At 40.9% G+C, this 16,426-nt stretch overlaps 1 protein-coding gene across 4 annotated transcripts in view; it reads right to left on the minus strand.

Moving 5' to 3' along the window:
- Positions 1-15,769, minus strand: part of ccdc88c (coiled-coil domain containing 88C) — a 145,957-nt gene extending 130,188 nt beyond the window's left edge. For 2 of the 4 annotated variants that reach the window (XR_013845231.1, XM_080042662.1), the window contains exons 1-3: positions 15,367-15,769; positions 12,499-12,611; positions 8,996-9,104 (exon numbers count right to left, since the gene is read on the minus strand). Coding sequence is in view for 1 of the 4 variants with exons in the window: in XM_080042662.1 (XP_079898788.1) it covers positions 8,996-9,104; positions 12,499-12,611; positions 15,367-15,426 (282 nt within the window). In the remaining 3 variants the exon portion in view is untranslated. Of the gene's footprint in view, positions 1-8,995; positions 9,105-12,498; positions 12,612-15,366 lie in introns of those variants that run through there. The other 2 variants (XM_080042664.1, XM_080042663.1) reach the window with 2 other exon arrangements.
- Positions 15,770-16,426: the final 657 nt, after the last annotated feature.

Here is a 16,426-nt window from a genome sequence, read left to right on the forward strand (position 1 = left end):
GACTATTGTCAAGAGGAAGATGATACACACCAGACCCAACAATACAGAGGAGCTGAAGGCCACTATCAAAGCAACCTGGTTTTCCATAACAACTCAGCAGTGCCATAGACTGATAGCATCCATGCCACGCCGCATTGAGGCAAGAATTCATGCAAAAGGGGCCCAAACCAAGTACTTAGTAGATATGCATGATTATACTTTCTAGAGGGCCGACATTTCTGTATTTAAAAACCTTTTTTTATTGATTTTATGTAATATTCTAATTTTCTGAGATTTTGAATTTGGGTTTTTTATGAACTGTAAGCCATAATAATCACAATTATAACAAATAAAGGCTTCACATATCTCACTTTGCATGTAATGAGTCTGTATAAGATATTATTTTCACCTTTAAAGTTGAATTACTGAAATAAATGAACTTTTGCACGATATTCAAATTTTTCGAGTTTCACCTGTACATTTAACTTTTGTTTTTTTATTCATGAAAATTGAAATGGTGATAATACCACACCTAAATTGAATGTGTCCGTCTCTTTGCTATGCCTAGAAAATATATATGTGGCATTTATTTGGTGTTATACATCAGAATCAATGTGGACGGTCGTGAATGATATGCAAGTCTTGCATTCTGAATACAACGTGTGTGTGTGTGTGTGTGTGTGTGTGTGTGTGTGTGTGTGTGTGTGTGTGTGTGTGTGTGTGTGTGTGTGTGTGTGTGTGTGTGTGTGTGTGTGTGTGTGTGTGTGTGTGTGTGTGTGTGTGTGTGTGTGTGTGTGTGTGTGTGTGTGTGTGTGTGTGTGTGTGTGTGTGTGTGTGTGTGTGTGTGTGTGTGTGTGTGTGTGTGTGTGTGTGTGTGTGTGTGTGTGTGTGTGTGTGTGTGTGTGTGTGTGTGTGTGTGTGTGTGTGTGTGTGTGTGTGTGTGTGTGTGTGTGTGTGTGTGTGTGTGTGTGTGTGTGTGTGTGTGTGTGTGTGTGTGTGTGTGTGTGTGTGTGTGTGTGTGTGTGTGTGTGTGTGTGTGTGTGTGTGTGTGTGTGTGTGTGTGTGTGTGTGTGTGTGTGTGTGTGTGTGTGTGTGTGTGTGTGTGTGTGTGTGTGTGTGTGTGTGTGTGTGTGTGTGTGTGTGTGTGTGTGTGTGTGTGTGTGTGTGTGTGTGTGTGTGTGTGTGTGTGTGTGTGTGTGTGTGTGTGTGTGTGTGTGTGTGTGTGTGTGTGTGTGTGTGTGTGTGTGTGTGTGTGTGTGTGTGTGTGTGTGTGTGTGTGTGTGTGTGTGTGTGTGTGTGTGTGTGTGTGTGTGTGTGTGTGTGTGTGTGTGTGTGTGTGTGTGTGTGTGTGTGTGTGTGTGTGTGTGTGTGTGTGTGTGTGTGTGTGTGTGTGTGTGTGTGTGTGTGTGTGTGTGTGTGTGTGTGTGTGTGTGTGTGTGTGTGTGTGTGTGTGTGTGTGTGTGTGTGTGTGTGTGTGTGTGTGTGTGTGTGTGTGTGTGTGTGTGTGTGTGTGTGTGTGTGTGTGTGTGTGTGTGTGTGTGTGTGTGTGTGTGTGTGTGTGTGTGTGTGTGTGTGTGTGTGTGTGTGTGTGTGTGTGTGTGTGTGTGTGTGTGTGTGTGTGTGTGTGTGTGTGTGTGTGTGTGTGTGTTAAATCAGCCCAGGTTCTGGAGACAATTACTTTGTGCCAGAATTGCTTCCTAGCAAAGCCGCCCGCAACACAGACGTGGCCGTTAATAGGTCAAAATAAAGCATGCTGCCATGGTTGGCGTGCACAACTATGCACTATTTTTATATCTAGGGCTGATCCTGAGTAAACCTCAGCCATATCATTAGAGCGACGACAAGGCACACCGCTATCACATTGCAGTGTACAGGCATGCAAACTCATAAGCCATGAAAAAGGTGACATGTACGAAAACAAACCCCTGTAGGAGGGGTCTGGGGGCATCACCCCCAGAAGATTTTTTTTGTGAAAAAAAAACATGTAAGAGAAGCAATTTGGTGTATTCTGGTGAAGAGAATTAAGGACAAAGAAAACTTTTATTTTTATCAGATGAATAAAATGAGCAAAACAAGTTAGTCAGACAACCTTCTTGACTCCTCCCATACAAAGTGTGTAGGAAGTTTACCAAGAAAAACGTTAAAAACAGCTTAGAAAAACGGTTAAAAATGCTGGCAAAAACCAGCATTAAATACCCAGCTTTAACCGCAAATCACGGCCTTTCCCGCGATTATGACCATGCACAAGCACACATCGCACTTGCTAATATATTAGTTGTGCAGCACTAAAAATATATATATATTTTTTTTTTTTGGTCAGTCAGTCAGTCGGTAGTCAAGGCAGGGGGCTGGTGTTGGTAAGGCGGCTGCCTTAGCTATAAAGCGCTGGGGGAAAGACTGCGATGACGCAGCGTGTTGTAATGTTATTCTCCTTTAGAACTTCAGAAAAACGGTTGAATCTAATGTCAAATGTTCTCACCAGTCAGTCACCAACTTTACTCTCATTCGTCAGCTGTTTTTTTCTTTTTCCTCCCGTCAGCTGTAATAAAGCTGCCTTTACGCGAGGGTGGTGGAGATGAACCCAAAACAACACACAGCGGGACTCGGCGGTCTGGTGATAAGGAAACAGTAGCTTACACTAACGTTTAACAAGAAACTTTATAAAAACGATCTCTGCCCATACAAAAAGCTCTGACTTGGAATACTTGATGGAGCAATCGATGTATCAAACCATCCCTACGGGCGGTTAAACAGCGCGCTGCACATTAGAACAGCATGTACATTAAAGATCTCGTATCCTTCCTGAGAGGGCAAACATGATCATTTGCACAAATTTTTTAATTTGACCACGTTGATAGTTGGTCTTATCTTTACAGAAGACTTCTTCCTTGACTGTTTTCAGTCCGTGCTTCTCATTGGGTGTACTTATTCCCTTACCGTACCAATACTGCATTTAATTGTATATGGGTGTTTTATATGTGTATCTATTTTAATATTTAAGGTGTTGTTTTGTTCAGGTCACTTTCCTATCAAAATGATTACTTTTAGCTAAAGTTTTAAAATGTAGATTAGATTACCTGGTATTCTCCAGGGGTGGAAAGTGGTTGGTAAACCTGGCTGTGCCCGTGATGTGGCGCTGTCCAGTGCTGATACTGAAATACCTGTTGGGGCGCTGTCTGGTGCTGGGGGTGCTGGCGGCGTGGGTGTGGTGGAGACTGGTAGTTCTCCAATTGAACGGCATGCCTGGAGTGTGAGCCTGAACAAGCGGGATCGTCTTGGGAGGGAGGTGGAGTATGGGCTAGAGCATGGGGTTGCTGGGCCTGGTTTGAGCTTGTGGAGCTCTCCCTGTGTTTTGGCTGACAGGGCTGACGGAACGGATTGTGGCTTCAGTGCGTTGCTGACTTTGTTTACGTGGTCTGTTTTGGGAGGCTAGTGGGCCGAGGTGGAGTGCGGGACTGCTTTGGTCGCGCTTGTGTGTCAGGGTCTGCGACTGTTATGTTTTTTTTGTGCTGGGTTTTTCTATGATAGGGGAAAGGGAAAAACCAATCTAAAAAAAACTAACTTAGGTTGGGGGTGTTACGCGCTCCCACCTTTCTCCTCCTCCCTCCTCCCTCCTCTTCCCTCCTACACTCTCTCTCTCTCTCTCTCTCAGGTGCTCTGGAGCTTGATTGGGGGCAGGTGCTCCAGCTCCTGCGGAGCATAAAGGCGTGGCCTGGGCGGCTGGCTGTCTCTCACTCAGCGCGAACTGCTTCCAGCTGCGGACCTGCCTGTGTTGCTGCTCTTGTTTTGTCCTATGATTTAGTTTATGGAGGGCTGTTAGGTTGTGTTTTGTTTTGTTTCCATCGTAGCTTTAGAGGGGCCGGGTTATAGTTTTAGTTGGAGGAAGACCTGGGCAATAAAGCAGTCCAACTGTGGCTGTCCCAGGCTTCCTCCCGTTTTTCCTCTTTTCCTTCTTTTACAGCCCTCCGGTTGAGTTTGGGATTGCTTTAATAAATTACCTTATGGTTTAACTTGGATTCATGGTTTCCTTTGGTTTATTTTTAATGTTTACTGGCCGGCTGAACGAGCCTGGGATGGCCGGCCGTAACAATGTGGGATCCTCTTAGACCAATCCAAGCTAAGAAAGCCTCTGACACGACGTACCTGAGTAGTCTCATCCAAAATGAAAAAAAGCTAGTGACTTTTGTTCATCCCTGGTATGGAGTATCTCAGTGTGCGCAATATAAGGTACATTAGATGCAAGGGCCCCCAAATGACTGTTCGCCTGGAGCCCCAAAATGGCTAAGTTCGCCACTGCCCCAGCTGTGGGGTAAACTGAGACAGACCAGAGAAATCAAGGGGGTAAACTGATCCAATTACTTTTTCCACTCTGAAACTACCATAACAACAAATCTTGTTACAGTTTCAATCCTGACAGCTAGCTTGAAAACCAAATATTCCAAAACTAATGTCGGACGAGTAACAGAATCATGGGGTTTGGTCAATTAAGAAAAACATTTTCTAAACACTTGAAAGTAACTCTGATCAAATACACCATATCATTCATATTCAATAATTAACATTCAAATGATAGATAGAACCAGTTAGGTTAAAACACAGTCTGGGGGTCAGAACACAGGACCCTAATGCCTCGTTTCCACCGAGTAGAGCGGGTCGGGTCGGAGCGGCTCAGAGCGGGACAGCTCACTTTTAAGAATCTCGTGGTGTTTCCACCGCCAACCCTACCCTTACTGGTAGGGCGGGGTTTAGGCTGGACTGCGATAGCCGCCGCGAGAATGTGGGTCAAACTATCGGGCTGTGGAACAACTGTGGTCAAGCCAGCGGTCTCTTGTTTTTGCTTGGTCAAACCAGCCGCTTCTTTATTTATTCCCCCCGTGTTGTTGAGAGCACAGAGACGGCTCGGTGCAACTGATAGAGTCAGAGAGCGAACAGTGCTGGCTGCGGCAGCTACGTGACATCGTAGCAGTGGGACACAGTGTAGCCAACTGATTAATTTAATGACGAGGAAAAACACCACACAATAAACTGTGCTGTGCTCACATTTTCGCCAAAACACAAGACTCTCTTCACTCTTGCCGAGATGACTACACATGGCGGAAATGATTCTTTCGACCAATCAAATGACGGCAGTGTGTAGCTCCGCCTTTTAGGCACCTTTTCAGGCGGCCAGTACCCCTACGGAGGAGTACTGAGATTAGGAGCGGCTCAGAGCGGTTAGGTGCGCTTAAACCGTACCCTACCCAACTTTTGGCAAATGAAAAGCCAAACTACCCGGACCGAACCGCTCCGATCCGACCCGCTCTACTCGGTGGAAACGAGGCATTAGAGCCAGCTAGTGTCTGGGGGTCAGAGCAAAGAACAATCGGAACCAGCTAGAACAGCCTGGGACTCAGAACACAGGACTAGAGTCATTGTCATTTTCCATCTTTTGAGTCTTTGATTAATATTTTTCTGCATTTGTTTTATTGGGATCATTCATTGAATAAAGACATATTACTTAGAGTCTATTGGTGTTAAAGGTCACTCTCCTATCCCCCACATAAATACATGCCAAACCATGCCCTCGCTGACACCCCTTCAACCACCACCTCCAGCCCACATTGTCTTTTGTCTTATTCAAACTAGTCTCCTTGCTACCTCAAATATAATGGATTAATTAGAAGAGGGCACAGACACTGTCTCACTTTACCCCACAGCATTTGTCTCACTTTACCTCACTGCCACAATTTGAGAAAAAACAACCTCTCTCAGCAAATCAGGCTAATCTTCAGTTATCATCATCACATGGTTACATATGTTGGTAGTTCATCAACATGTATGATAGAAGTTTTTCTACCTGAATCAATTTGCTTTGGCACAACAATCGATTAAGTTGACAGTAAAACATTTTACTTTTACATGCAAAAAATTTAAAAAAATTCATCACCATGAGGTCCTCTCTTTCATGGCCAAGGGGAAATGAGAGGGGCTTGAAAACATACATCTCACATGAGCAAAAATGTGTTCCATTTCCTAGATACAGGGGGTGGCTCACATTCCCCCGTTCTCCCCTATATATTATTATTATTATTATTATTATTATTATTATTATTATTATTATTTTAGTCTTTAAGTTTTGGATAAAAGGTTTGGTGAAGGAAACTGTATCTGTTAAGTGTGTATTTGCTTTCTAACTTGATTTTTGGTTTACATCACAGTTCAATATTTATTTTTATTTTTTTAACAGTATTATTTTGTTACAGAGAAGAGAGAAATGTTATATCTTTGGTTATTTATTTATTCACGTTGCTTATATTGTTCTTTGTGTTAAAATCTGTTCAGGTTATTTGTTATTAAATGTTACATTAAGTTAAATGTTACCATAAATGTTATTTAAATAAAATGCTTTTCAAATTTCATAAATCATTGTATGTATTGAATCGTGGGTTAAAAATCGTGATACAAATCGAATCGTGAGTTTTTGTATCATTACAGCCCTACTATATACACTATTTAAAAAGTTAAAAGCTTTTTATTAACAGTCATATTAATAGGCTGATATTTATACCACAATAGGGGATGTAACATGATTTATTGGGAGAAACCAAGCAATTCCATGTTATAACCACAATTTTGGGACTATTTGACTGTAAGACTGGCAGTCAAATCAGTATCCTTCCATTGAATCGTGGAATTTTCAATTATTCCGGGTCACCCTAAAGGTTTTTAATACAAAATTGTGAACAGCCTGTTTATGCACTCGTGTGATTGAGCGTGTGTTAAGGCCAGAGTATTTCACTGTGGTGAAAGATTAACCATCATGGACAGATTAACCTCATAGTGCCCAGAATGACCCACTTAATACAGCAGACACTAACACAGTCAGCTGCAGATGTGGTCTTTAATGTGTCTGACCTGCATATGCTACACAAGATAAATGTTATACTGAACATTATTTAATGCAATTGCTCCACCATAAACCAAAAAATGACTCTCTTTGTTTTGGTAGGACTGAAGTATTATATTTTAATCTTTCAAATTATTAAATTAATGTTTAAAAAAAACATCTTGTTTCAACATGTAACAAATAATCATAGGAAATCAGTGGTTGACACTAACGCTTGCCTGGGGCAACTGAAAATAATGTTTGGGCAAGTTGAGATTGCTTTTTGGTTGCCCGAACGGGCAAGTGGATTTTAGAGGGTTTGTCTGTAGTCTAGGCTATGTATTCATGTGTTTTACAGTCTGCAACTAACTCACACAAAATAGATCGGCTATATTCGCAATTGAGCAGCTGCGCGCGGCAGCCAGCAGCATCACGGTCGCTCTTTCGCACTCGATCTCACACACACACACACACACACACACACACACACACACACACACACACACACACACACACACACACACACACACACACACACACACACACACACACACACACACACACACACACACACACACACACACACACACACACACACACACACACACACACACACACACACACACACACACACACACACACACACACACACACACACACACACACACACACACACACACACACCCTGTGTGCGCGCGTGCAGTTTTGCTGTCTACGTTCCGAAAGCCGGCTCTATCCTACGGACCTGGTTCCGCTATATTCAAAACCCAGAAATCAATAACGTTTGAGCTTATCGATACCGCTATGGAGTCCAGTAGGCCTAGGCTAGGTCACATTATGTAATTTTAAATATCGAGTCGGGTCATCTTCATCTAATTAGGCCTACTTCAGCGTATTATTCCATCACTGGTCCGCATCATGGACTGTAAAAGTGTTCTACCTTCGACTGTCTTGAAGAAACTCCTTCAACCCGCTCCGTCTCCCAAAAAAAAAAAAACTCTTGTCTGCTGAGCCGCTGCCGCTGCAGACGGGCTCGGCACCGTCTCATCATTCATTCAATGCAGCGGTGATCAACAAACGAGAGACTCTGTAGCAAGTCCCGCAGTTAAAAAATTGGATAGTTTTTAAATCCATATTAAAATCTGCAGGATAAGACTTAGTTAGCTAAAAAAAAATCGCTAACGGTTCAAATGTGATGTGTTCAGGTCGGCTCAGTAAAATGGTTATTAGGCAAAGGTTAATAAAATGACATCATGATGTGTTCAAATGTAACATCAAGAAAATAAGAAATTTGAGTTTTTCGCGGGAAGCTTGAATAATAGCCTACAGTTTGGGTAAAAAACTTGTTTTCCCAGCAATATAAAATAATTAGGCCTAAATATGGAATTATGACATGCTTAAAGTCCTATCCTGAACTCTGCTCATCTTATAAGCAATTAAAGCAATAATACCTGTTCTCTTTTAACAAGATAATAGAAAAGTATCGATAAAGATTTGGATTGTGGAGTCTTTATAATGGTATCAATATGAATAGAAATGAATGATCCCCCTCCCTACTTACAGTGTAACTGGGCAATAGCTTTAACATGGTGCATTGATAATCGATTTTGAATCGAATCGGATTGAATCGTGAGGTGCCAAGAGATTCCCACCCCTAGCTGCTAGTATTGATTACTGCAGAAGATTGGTCCCCGGACAAGAGAACTACAAAAACGACTGGCCAGCAAGTTCAAAATTAATCTATAGTTACAGTATGTATACCCTCATCAGTACAACCCATGAGTCACTCACACACACACACACACACACACACACACACACACACACACACTTTAGGAATGTTTATGAAGGTGTTCTTTTAGTAATAGCTACATCAAAATACTCAAAGGAATAGTACAGTAACTTAAGGAAAAATACCGTATTCCTCATTAATAAGTACCAATATGGAGCAATTGTTGTGAAGATCATACAATTATTTTATTTGACTTTCTTGTATAGTTGAGAAAGAAAAGTAAATTAGTGGGCACCTAATATAAAACAACATATCTAATGATGTCAATGCGGACTGCTGCTTGGCTACTGTAGTGCAGCTTGACCCATGAATTATGCCGTTGTCTGTGAGCAAACTCTCCGCATCGTGTGTCTACATACCTGGTAGTACGTCCTGATGTGTCTGGTGAGAATGGTAAGGTTGTGAAGGCGAAGCGACAAATCATTGTTCACATTCTTGCTAAGCCTCTGATTGGTTGGGCTGGGGTCACTATGGAGACAAACCCACAACACACAAGCTCTTAGATTGACATTATTTATGGCTATTTAAGACATGGTAAAGTCCACACAGCAGCTTAATGCCACAAAGACACTTTAAATTGTACAAAGACCCACAAAGGGTCTTTGAAGCATTAAGCTGCTGCGCAGACTTTAATTTCTTTTGCACTTATTTTTGTCCTGCACTAGCCACATATCAGTTATTCTTGAGAAGTGGGACAAAACAGGGTGCAATGTTGAAAAAATACAAACCCTTTGTTTAGGCAAATTAAATTACATGTATGTATCCAACATAGACTAAGCTAAGCTTTGACACAACCTCCCAGCTTGTGTAATTTTTATCAAAATGGGCTTTTTACCTTGCCATTCCTTATTTTGTGTCAACTCCGTCAGACACCAAAAACACAAATACATTTTCCCTCCATTTATGCTTGACCCATGTGATGTATAGTGATCACAAATATTCACCAAGACTGACAGAGGCCACAAAAAATATTTTCAAAATGTATATGAATATAATTTTTTTTGACATCTGACAGTGTTGACATATTTAACGTTTTTTTTTTAAACAGAACAAATGGAGTTTTTCTAGTAGCCATTTGGTGTTTCTGTTGATGACAGGTGCTAGTATGAACTACTTCCGGAAAATAAAATGATCGAAACATTTCAAATAACTTCAGAAATTGTAAGTCGGTGTTGATGTATCATGGTTGTGACGCAGGACTTTCAAGATTTGGAATGTAAAATATTTTAAAACTACAACACTTATCAGAGCCTGTCTGACTCTAATGTACTCTGCAGAGGTAGAATGTGACAAGAGGTCCTTCATAGTGACAGCTGCCCATTATTTTGGCTGATTTTCTTACTTTTTGATAGATTGTCTGACGGTGGTGACAAAAAAAGTGTCCCACCACTTTGAAACCATATGAAACATGAATGTGTTGAAGAAAAACAGTTTTTATTGATATGAGAGATTATTTAGTGTTGCTTTTGATGAAAAAAGCACTTTTTAAATCAGAAAAGTACATTTTTAATAGGTTTTATTGCATATGAATGATTGAAACCCTCTCTGTGGACACACTGTTTTGGACGTCGTGAGAAGATAACAAGTGTCATATATTTGACATAATGACAAAATAAAATTTAAAGGGATAATTGTGCTCTAGACAGTCTATTCTTAATCCCTAATAACAAACAATTTTAAATATTTTTATTTTTAAAAGATAACAGCAGTTGCATATGGAAGACGGCCTTGGTTTCTCAAGAATCACTGATATATGTGCATAACATTGCCTTTTTGAACTGTAAAAGACATGGATCATAGTCAAACACAGGCAAACACCAAGTGCAGGGTAAAAGTGGAGCTGGAGAAGGATTGATGTGCTGTCTGGCTGACCTGCTTTTACATCAATTCAGCTAGAATGGAATCTATAGGGGCTAGAAAACAGACAGTCATTTTGCTAACTGGAATAATACCAAGACAACTACATCGGCTAATATTCTGCTTGTTAATAAAATATGCCAAGATTAAATTTAAACATCATTGCAAATGTTTCAGTTCAGAATAAAAATTGTTATAAAATGTCAGAAAATTATTGATTTACCATCAGTCATGGTTAGTCATCTCTTAAGTGAATGTACTAATCCTCATGGCTCTTCCCCTTTGTTACCCACTTTCGCATAAACCCCAAACAAGTCCCCCCCTCCTCCCAGTTAGCCTACATTCAATGTGAGGAGAATAATAGCATGATCATCATTGTTTCTGGAGGACAATAGCTAACATGTAAGCATATGGTCGTGTTGGGGACATGTGGTCTGTAATGGGAGAAGATTAAGATTGTACACAAGTGAATCTTTCATTTTTATGACTGGGGATTATAGTAGTGTCCAGATACTGCCTGTACACTGCAGAAAGAATAAAGAATAGGTCAATAGGCTCAATCAAAAACTAGTGGAGGATGTGTTTAACAATTTTCTAAATCAAAAGTGTTAGGATATACAACCATGTTAGTGGCTCTGTGAGACTATTAAAGCACAATAGACTGGTTTCTTGTATACAAACAGTACTGGTTGCGCACGCAACCATGGGGCAAAAGACATCTTCTGTAGCTGAGTCAACTGATATTATCAGAATAGATGCCGTATTGTTTGTAACTTCTCGTTGATTTGATTTGCATCATCAGAAAAAACCGTGAAATGTCCATATATTCGCTAAACGCACTAGGTTGTGTTAGTTGTTGGGGATGTCTACAACAGTAGGTAGGTGGTAACGTAATGTCACGTAATGCATGTGCGTAAATGGTAGACTGATTCACAATACATTTTATTCGTATACCAAGTCAAGAAAAACAAACTGTAATTGAATGTTTTGTCTGGTGTGGAAAAAATGGAAGCCAATGCCGCAAATGATAATGCAGATCAATGGGCAGAAGCATAACATTTGATTCAATGATCAGTCAAGTATAGGCAAGTTTCAACCAATCAGATTCAACTATGTTAATTCTTATCCAGGGATACCCCCAGTAATTGCACAAGCTCACATCACGATTGTGATTAGATTAATTAGTGCAGCACTATCGGCAACTATAATATTTCTTATGCTTATTTAGTTAGCATTTGCTAATAAGCTCTTAACACAACATATAGGAGTGTCATTAGCTTAGCAGGCATTGGCTCAAAAAATCCAAGTAGTGGAAACATGTAATGTCAACCTGATGGGCTTGGTTATGAGTGCCACACACACAGGAAGTGGAAAAGCATTTAGAAATGGTTTATTTTGGTCTTTAAATGAGGTGTGTTGACAGTTCAAAAAAAATTAGAATAAGAACAACATTATTGATTAAAATTTGTTAGAAACACAAGATGGCACAATAGTTGCATTGTAGACAAAATAACTATCATAATTACAAAACCTATACAAAATAACCTCAGTGTGCAGCAGTCTTTGAACCATGAAACCTGAAATGTAAATCTGGCACTTACATCCCATCGAGGATAGTGTTGCATCACCTTCATATTTGTCACTGATTCTCCTTATGCACAGCAAGCTTTGTAATGTATTCTATCTGGAGATCCAGTGTAATAAATATGCATGAGAGTTGTAGCACCATCTCACTTTACAGCTAATATGTAATGCCTCAGTCACAGTACATAACAGACAGAAGCACATTTCTAAAGAAATTGATACAGACAAAATGTATGCTTTCTGTTATAGATTATCTGATACAGACTTCAAAAACACATCTGGCCTTCACATTTACGGCAAACCATCGAGTCAGGATGTGGTGTCAGACACACACTTGCACAGACACACACACACACAGGAAACACTTGATTTACTCACTTATCACGCACACACAAACAAAACTGTGTAGGGTGTTACTTACATGTGTGTCATTATCTTGTGCAGGAAAACTCCGTCCACCAGTTCCATGAACATGTTAAGGCGCTCCTCCGAGCCTACGTCCTCACATGGACCCAAAGGACCCACTGTCTGCACCTGAGACACAATCACACACACACACACACACACACAAGACAAATACATCACATACAAATATACACTCAACATTCTTCATGCTTTTCCTCCACTTAATATGCTGGCTAACATACCTCTATATTTACAATTAAGGTTTGCATTAAGGGCCTTGCTAATGGAAAGCACGACTCTTTCATTTGCTCAACCCAGACATATCCGAAAATATGGTTCAGAGATCATACCGTCAATCATGTGGTCACAAAACCAAGTGAGCTAACTTTGGATATGCAAATAAAGAAAAAAAGAGAATGAGGAACTACTCAGGTGAAGGTTGCCTTTTGGCGCCTTTCTACTTACACGTGGCAATGTTAGTTGTGTTTGTTTCCAACAAAGACAGCAGAATAGTTTGTTTACTGGTCAGGTCAGCAGGAGGATGTCAACTGTTGACAGCTCTGTAGCTTGTTTTAGGCCCTGTTTCCACCTGGGATTATGATGTGATTTTGGTAATCCGATCAAAAGGTGGCCAGCTCTCAGTCAGTGTGTTCACACTTGTCTTTTCACATGTGATTTCTTTGTCTACTTGTGATCGGATTGCATTTTACCCGCTCTGTATGTAAATCAACACGTACATAATTTCTGTTTGCATTGGTGTTTTTAACCGGTGGGTTCAAACAAGTAAACATACAGGGCTGTACAGTGCAACAGTTTTAATCGCATTTGCTATTAAAATGCATTACTTGCGAAGATAATTACAAGTCTAGGTTGACGAGATAGGCTACTGTCTCATTTAGACAAGGAGGAGCGATGCACAACACTGCTTAGAGGGCTCTACATTAACACTCGCCAAATGCGGGTAAACATCATAGATAGTATATAAAAGTAAAAACTCTTAGGCGAGTAAGTTATTACGCCACTTTGGCTGGTGAAAGATGTGTGCTCGTCGGGCGGCTTTTCTAACGTCTGCCTCTGGTACACTCGTCACCACCACCATTACACGGCTTTCTATATTAATTACTGCATGTGCGAACAGAATATTTCCTGTGCGCCTTCACATTAAAAGCCTGTTAGTAGCCAAACGCGAGTTGACTTTAATTTTAAGCAGATAAGAACAGGAAGTCGCTGCCCTGCAGCACACCAGTCAATAGCAGCGTTTTCCGTGTTTTCAGATTTAAGCAGCGAAATGAAAACAGAAAGCTTGTCATTTGCAATACTGGCGGATGCAACTAACGTTCATGAGGCTTCTATAAAAGCTGCACGAACGCCAGTGATGCATTGTTAACGTATTTCCGCTCAGACAGGGGGCGGCAGTTGAGTAGGAGGTCCCTAATGTGGACAAGAGTCACATTGCTGTTTCCACTTCTATTTGAATGCGGACACATGCTACGTAAACCACCTCCGAATGTGGTTTTTGTGATCCGATCTCAATGCGTCTTGAGAGTGTTTCCTCCTGTAGATAGAGCTGTATTCATGTGATCAGATGACAAATCAGATGTTAATGCCAAGTGGAAACGGGGTTTGACCGTTTTTCCACCTGGCGCTAACAACTGGTTTTAGTGATCGGATCACAAGTGGACAGCTCAAACTACAAGTGGAAACACTCTCAGAACACATTGAGATCGAATCACAAAAACTACATACGGATCGTATTGTGTCCGATGTGTCATCAGTAGTGCAAACAGCTATGTGACTTTTGTCCACATAAGGGACCGCCTACTCAACTGCTGCCCCCTGCCTGAGCGGAAATAACCAGAAAATGCATCACTGAGTTATAAAATAAAAGCCTCTCTGCCTCGCTCTTTCTGCCGGTCTTTCTCACTGCACACTGTCACTCCAACAGCATCGTCAAAAAATGAACATTAAAAATACACGTCGGCACGTCGGAACCCCCCCCACCAACCATATTAAACGGTTAAACGTGTACACGAAAAAAATGCAGCCGTGTAACCGTTTCGACATTTTTGTAAACGTTGACACCCCTAGTCCACTTGTGATCAGATCAATCAAACCACATCATAATCGCAGGTGGAAACAGGGTCATAGATTGGGAGCAATGGCAGCAGGAACTTTGAATGAGAATCAAACCAACTGCAGACACCAATATCAACAAAATTCGACTAGGAAATTAATATTTATGCTTTCACTCTTTACATTCATGCAGATCTTTTAATGTTGTAAATCATCCTCAACTACACAGAAAAGAGGTATAAAACAAAAGGCAATGCTGTATTGTATTATTATCACTAAATCTTCTAGTACATGAACATGTTCCTAATGCATACATTTGTGTGTGTGTGTGTGTGTGTGTGTGTGTGTGTGTGTGTGTGTGTGTGTGTGTGTGTGTGTGTGTGTGTGTGTGTGTGTGTGTGTGTGTGTGTGTGTGTAAAATTTACCTTAAAATTATTTGGTCATTCATTAATATAAAAATTGTGGTGTTATCTGGCCCAGAGAGGGACGAGTCACTATAATGTTTGCGCTCTAGACAAACATAGCTTTAAGCTTTTACACATTTGTATTGTAAGAACCCCTTTCAGGGGGCTTACAAACCCTCTCAGCCCCAGGGCCTCATGGCAGGTTAAGGCGGGCCTGGCTGCAGCACTGAGCCCGAACTAGCCTACTAAAACCTTGTACATTAGAAGTTAAGTTTTTTGTACTAGTTATTCACTTAGTATGCAGGCAAGCCTGCGCGAAATAGAAGACAAACAGTAAAACAGAGACAAAGGTCTACAACTCGTGTTCATCATCCTCAAACAACTGAGCGAGAGCTTCCTCCACTTACCCACACCACCAGCGGTGACTCCATGAAAGTAGCCAGCAATTCAGACAGAGACACGTCCATTGTTGTTCAAACAGCTTCAGAGTTCGCTTATCGATATAAATCAAAAACCAATCACAAATCCACCCGAGTCCATATCCACAGCAAACTCGAGATGGCTCTTCACAGACGGAACAAAGCCCCCGCTAGGCATCGACCCCCCGCACGCGCTCTTTATTGTCTCCCTCCAGTTTTAAGTAAAAATCGAATTATATATAAAATAGCCTAATCAAAATACTTCCACAGACGCTTGCAGTTCCGCTTTTTGGGCGAGTAAATATCCAGTTTTTCTTTCTTTAGTGTTTCTTTAGGTAGACTACAACACTTTATCCAAACTTAGAAAGACAGTTGTTCACGTTACCATTGATACAAGACTTGGACCGTAAAGCAGCGACACCGCCGTAAAAAGGAATGGCAATCATATAAAGTAGATAAGGTCACATGCCCAACAGAATAACAAGGAACGCTAACTTCAGTTTCCGTTGTTTGCTACATCTTCGTCTCTCTACCTTTCTACGTCAACCTGAATGTGAAACCAGTCAGGGGGAAATTGGCTGACAAGAGTACCGACCAATCCGCTATTATCCTAGTGAGGTTCCCGCCCCGCCCTTTGCGATAAATTATCCACTTACAGTGCAGTAGGCTACGTCACCACAAAAAGACTCAAACACTCAAAGAGTTTAGATGGAACAAGATAAACCCACCTTAGGACGGAGTTTCCCAATTAGAAAAGTAACTTTTTTCGGTAATTTCAAGTTTAAGTGATTTTCATCAGTTTGGTAGGCTAATGTAGTAGGCTAAATGTTGAACAATAATCCGTGTATCTTCCGTTCAATCCTTATCCGTTTGGAAGTCAAAACATGAAAAACGAAAAATCAAGTTTAATTGGGCCTATGTTTTTTTTTTTATTCTTTAAAAAAAATAAGAAATGGACTGTTTTATTCAAGATATGCATGTAAAACATGAATTGATTGCTATTTAGGTTTTCATATTTTCTATGTCTCCCTTAACATTAAGAATAAGG

Source organism: Ammodytes marinus (genome assembly GCF_949987685.1).
Source record: "Ammodytes marinus genome assembly, chromosome: 15".
NCBI classification, from domain to species: Eukaryota; Metazoa; Chordata; class Actinopteri; order Uranoscopiformes; family Ammodytidae; genus Ammodytes; species Ammodytes marinus.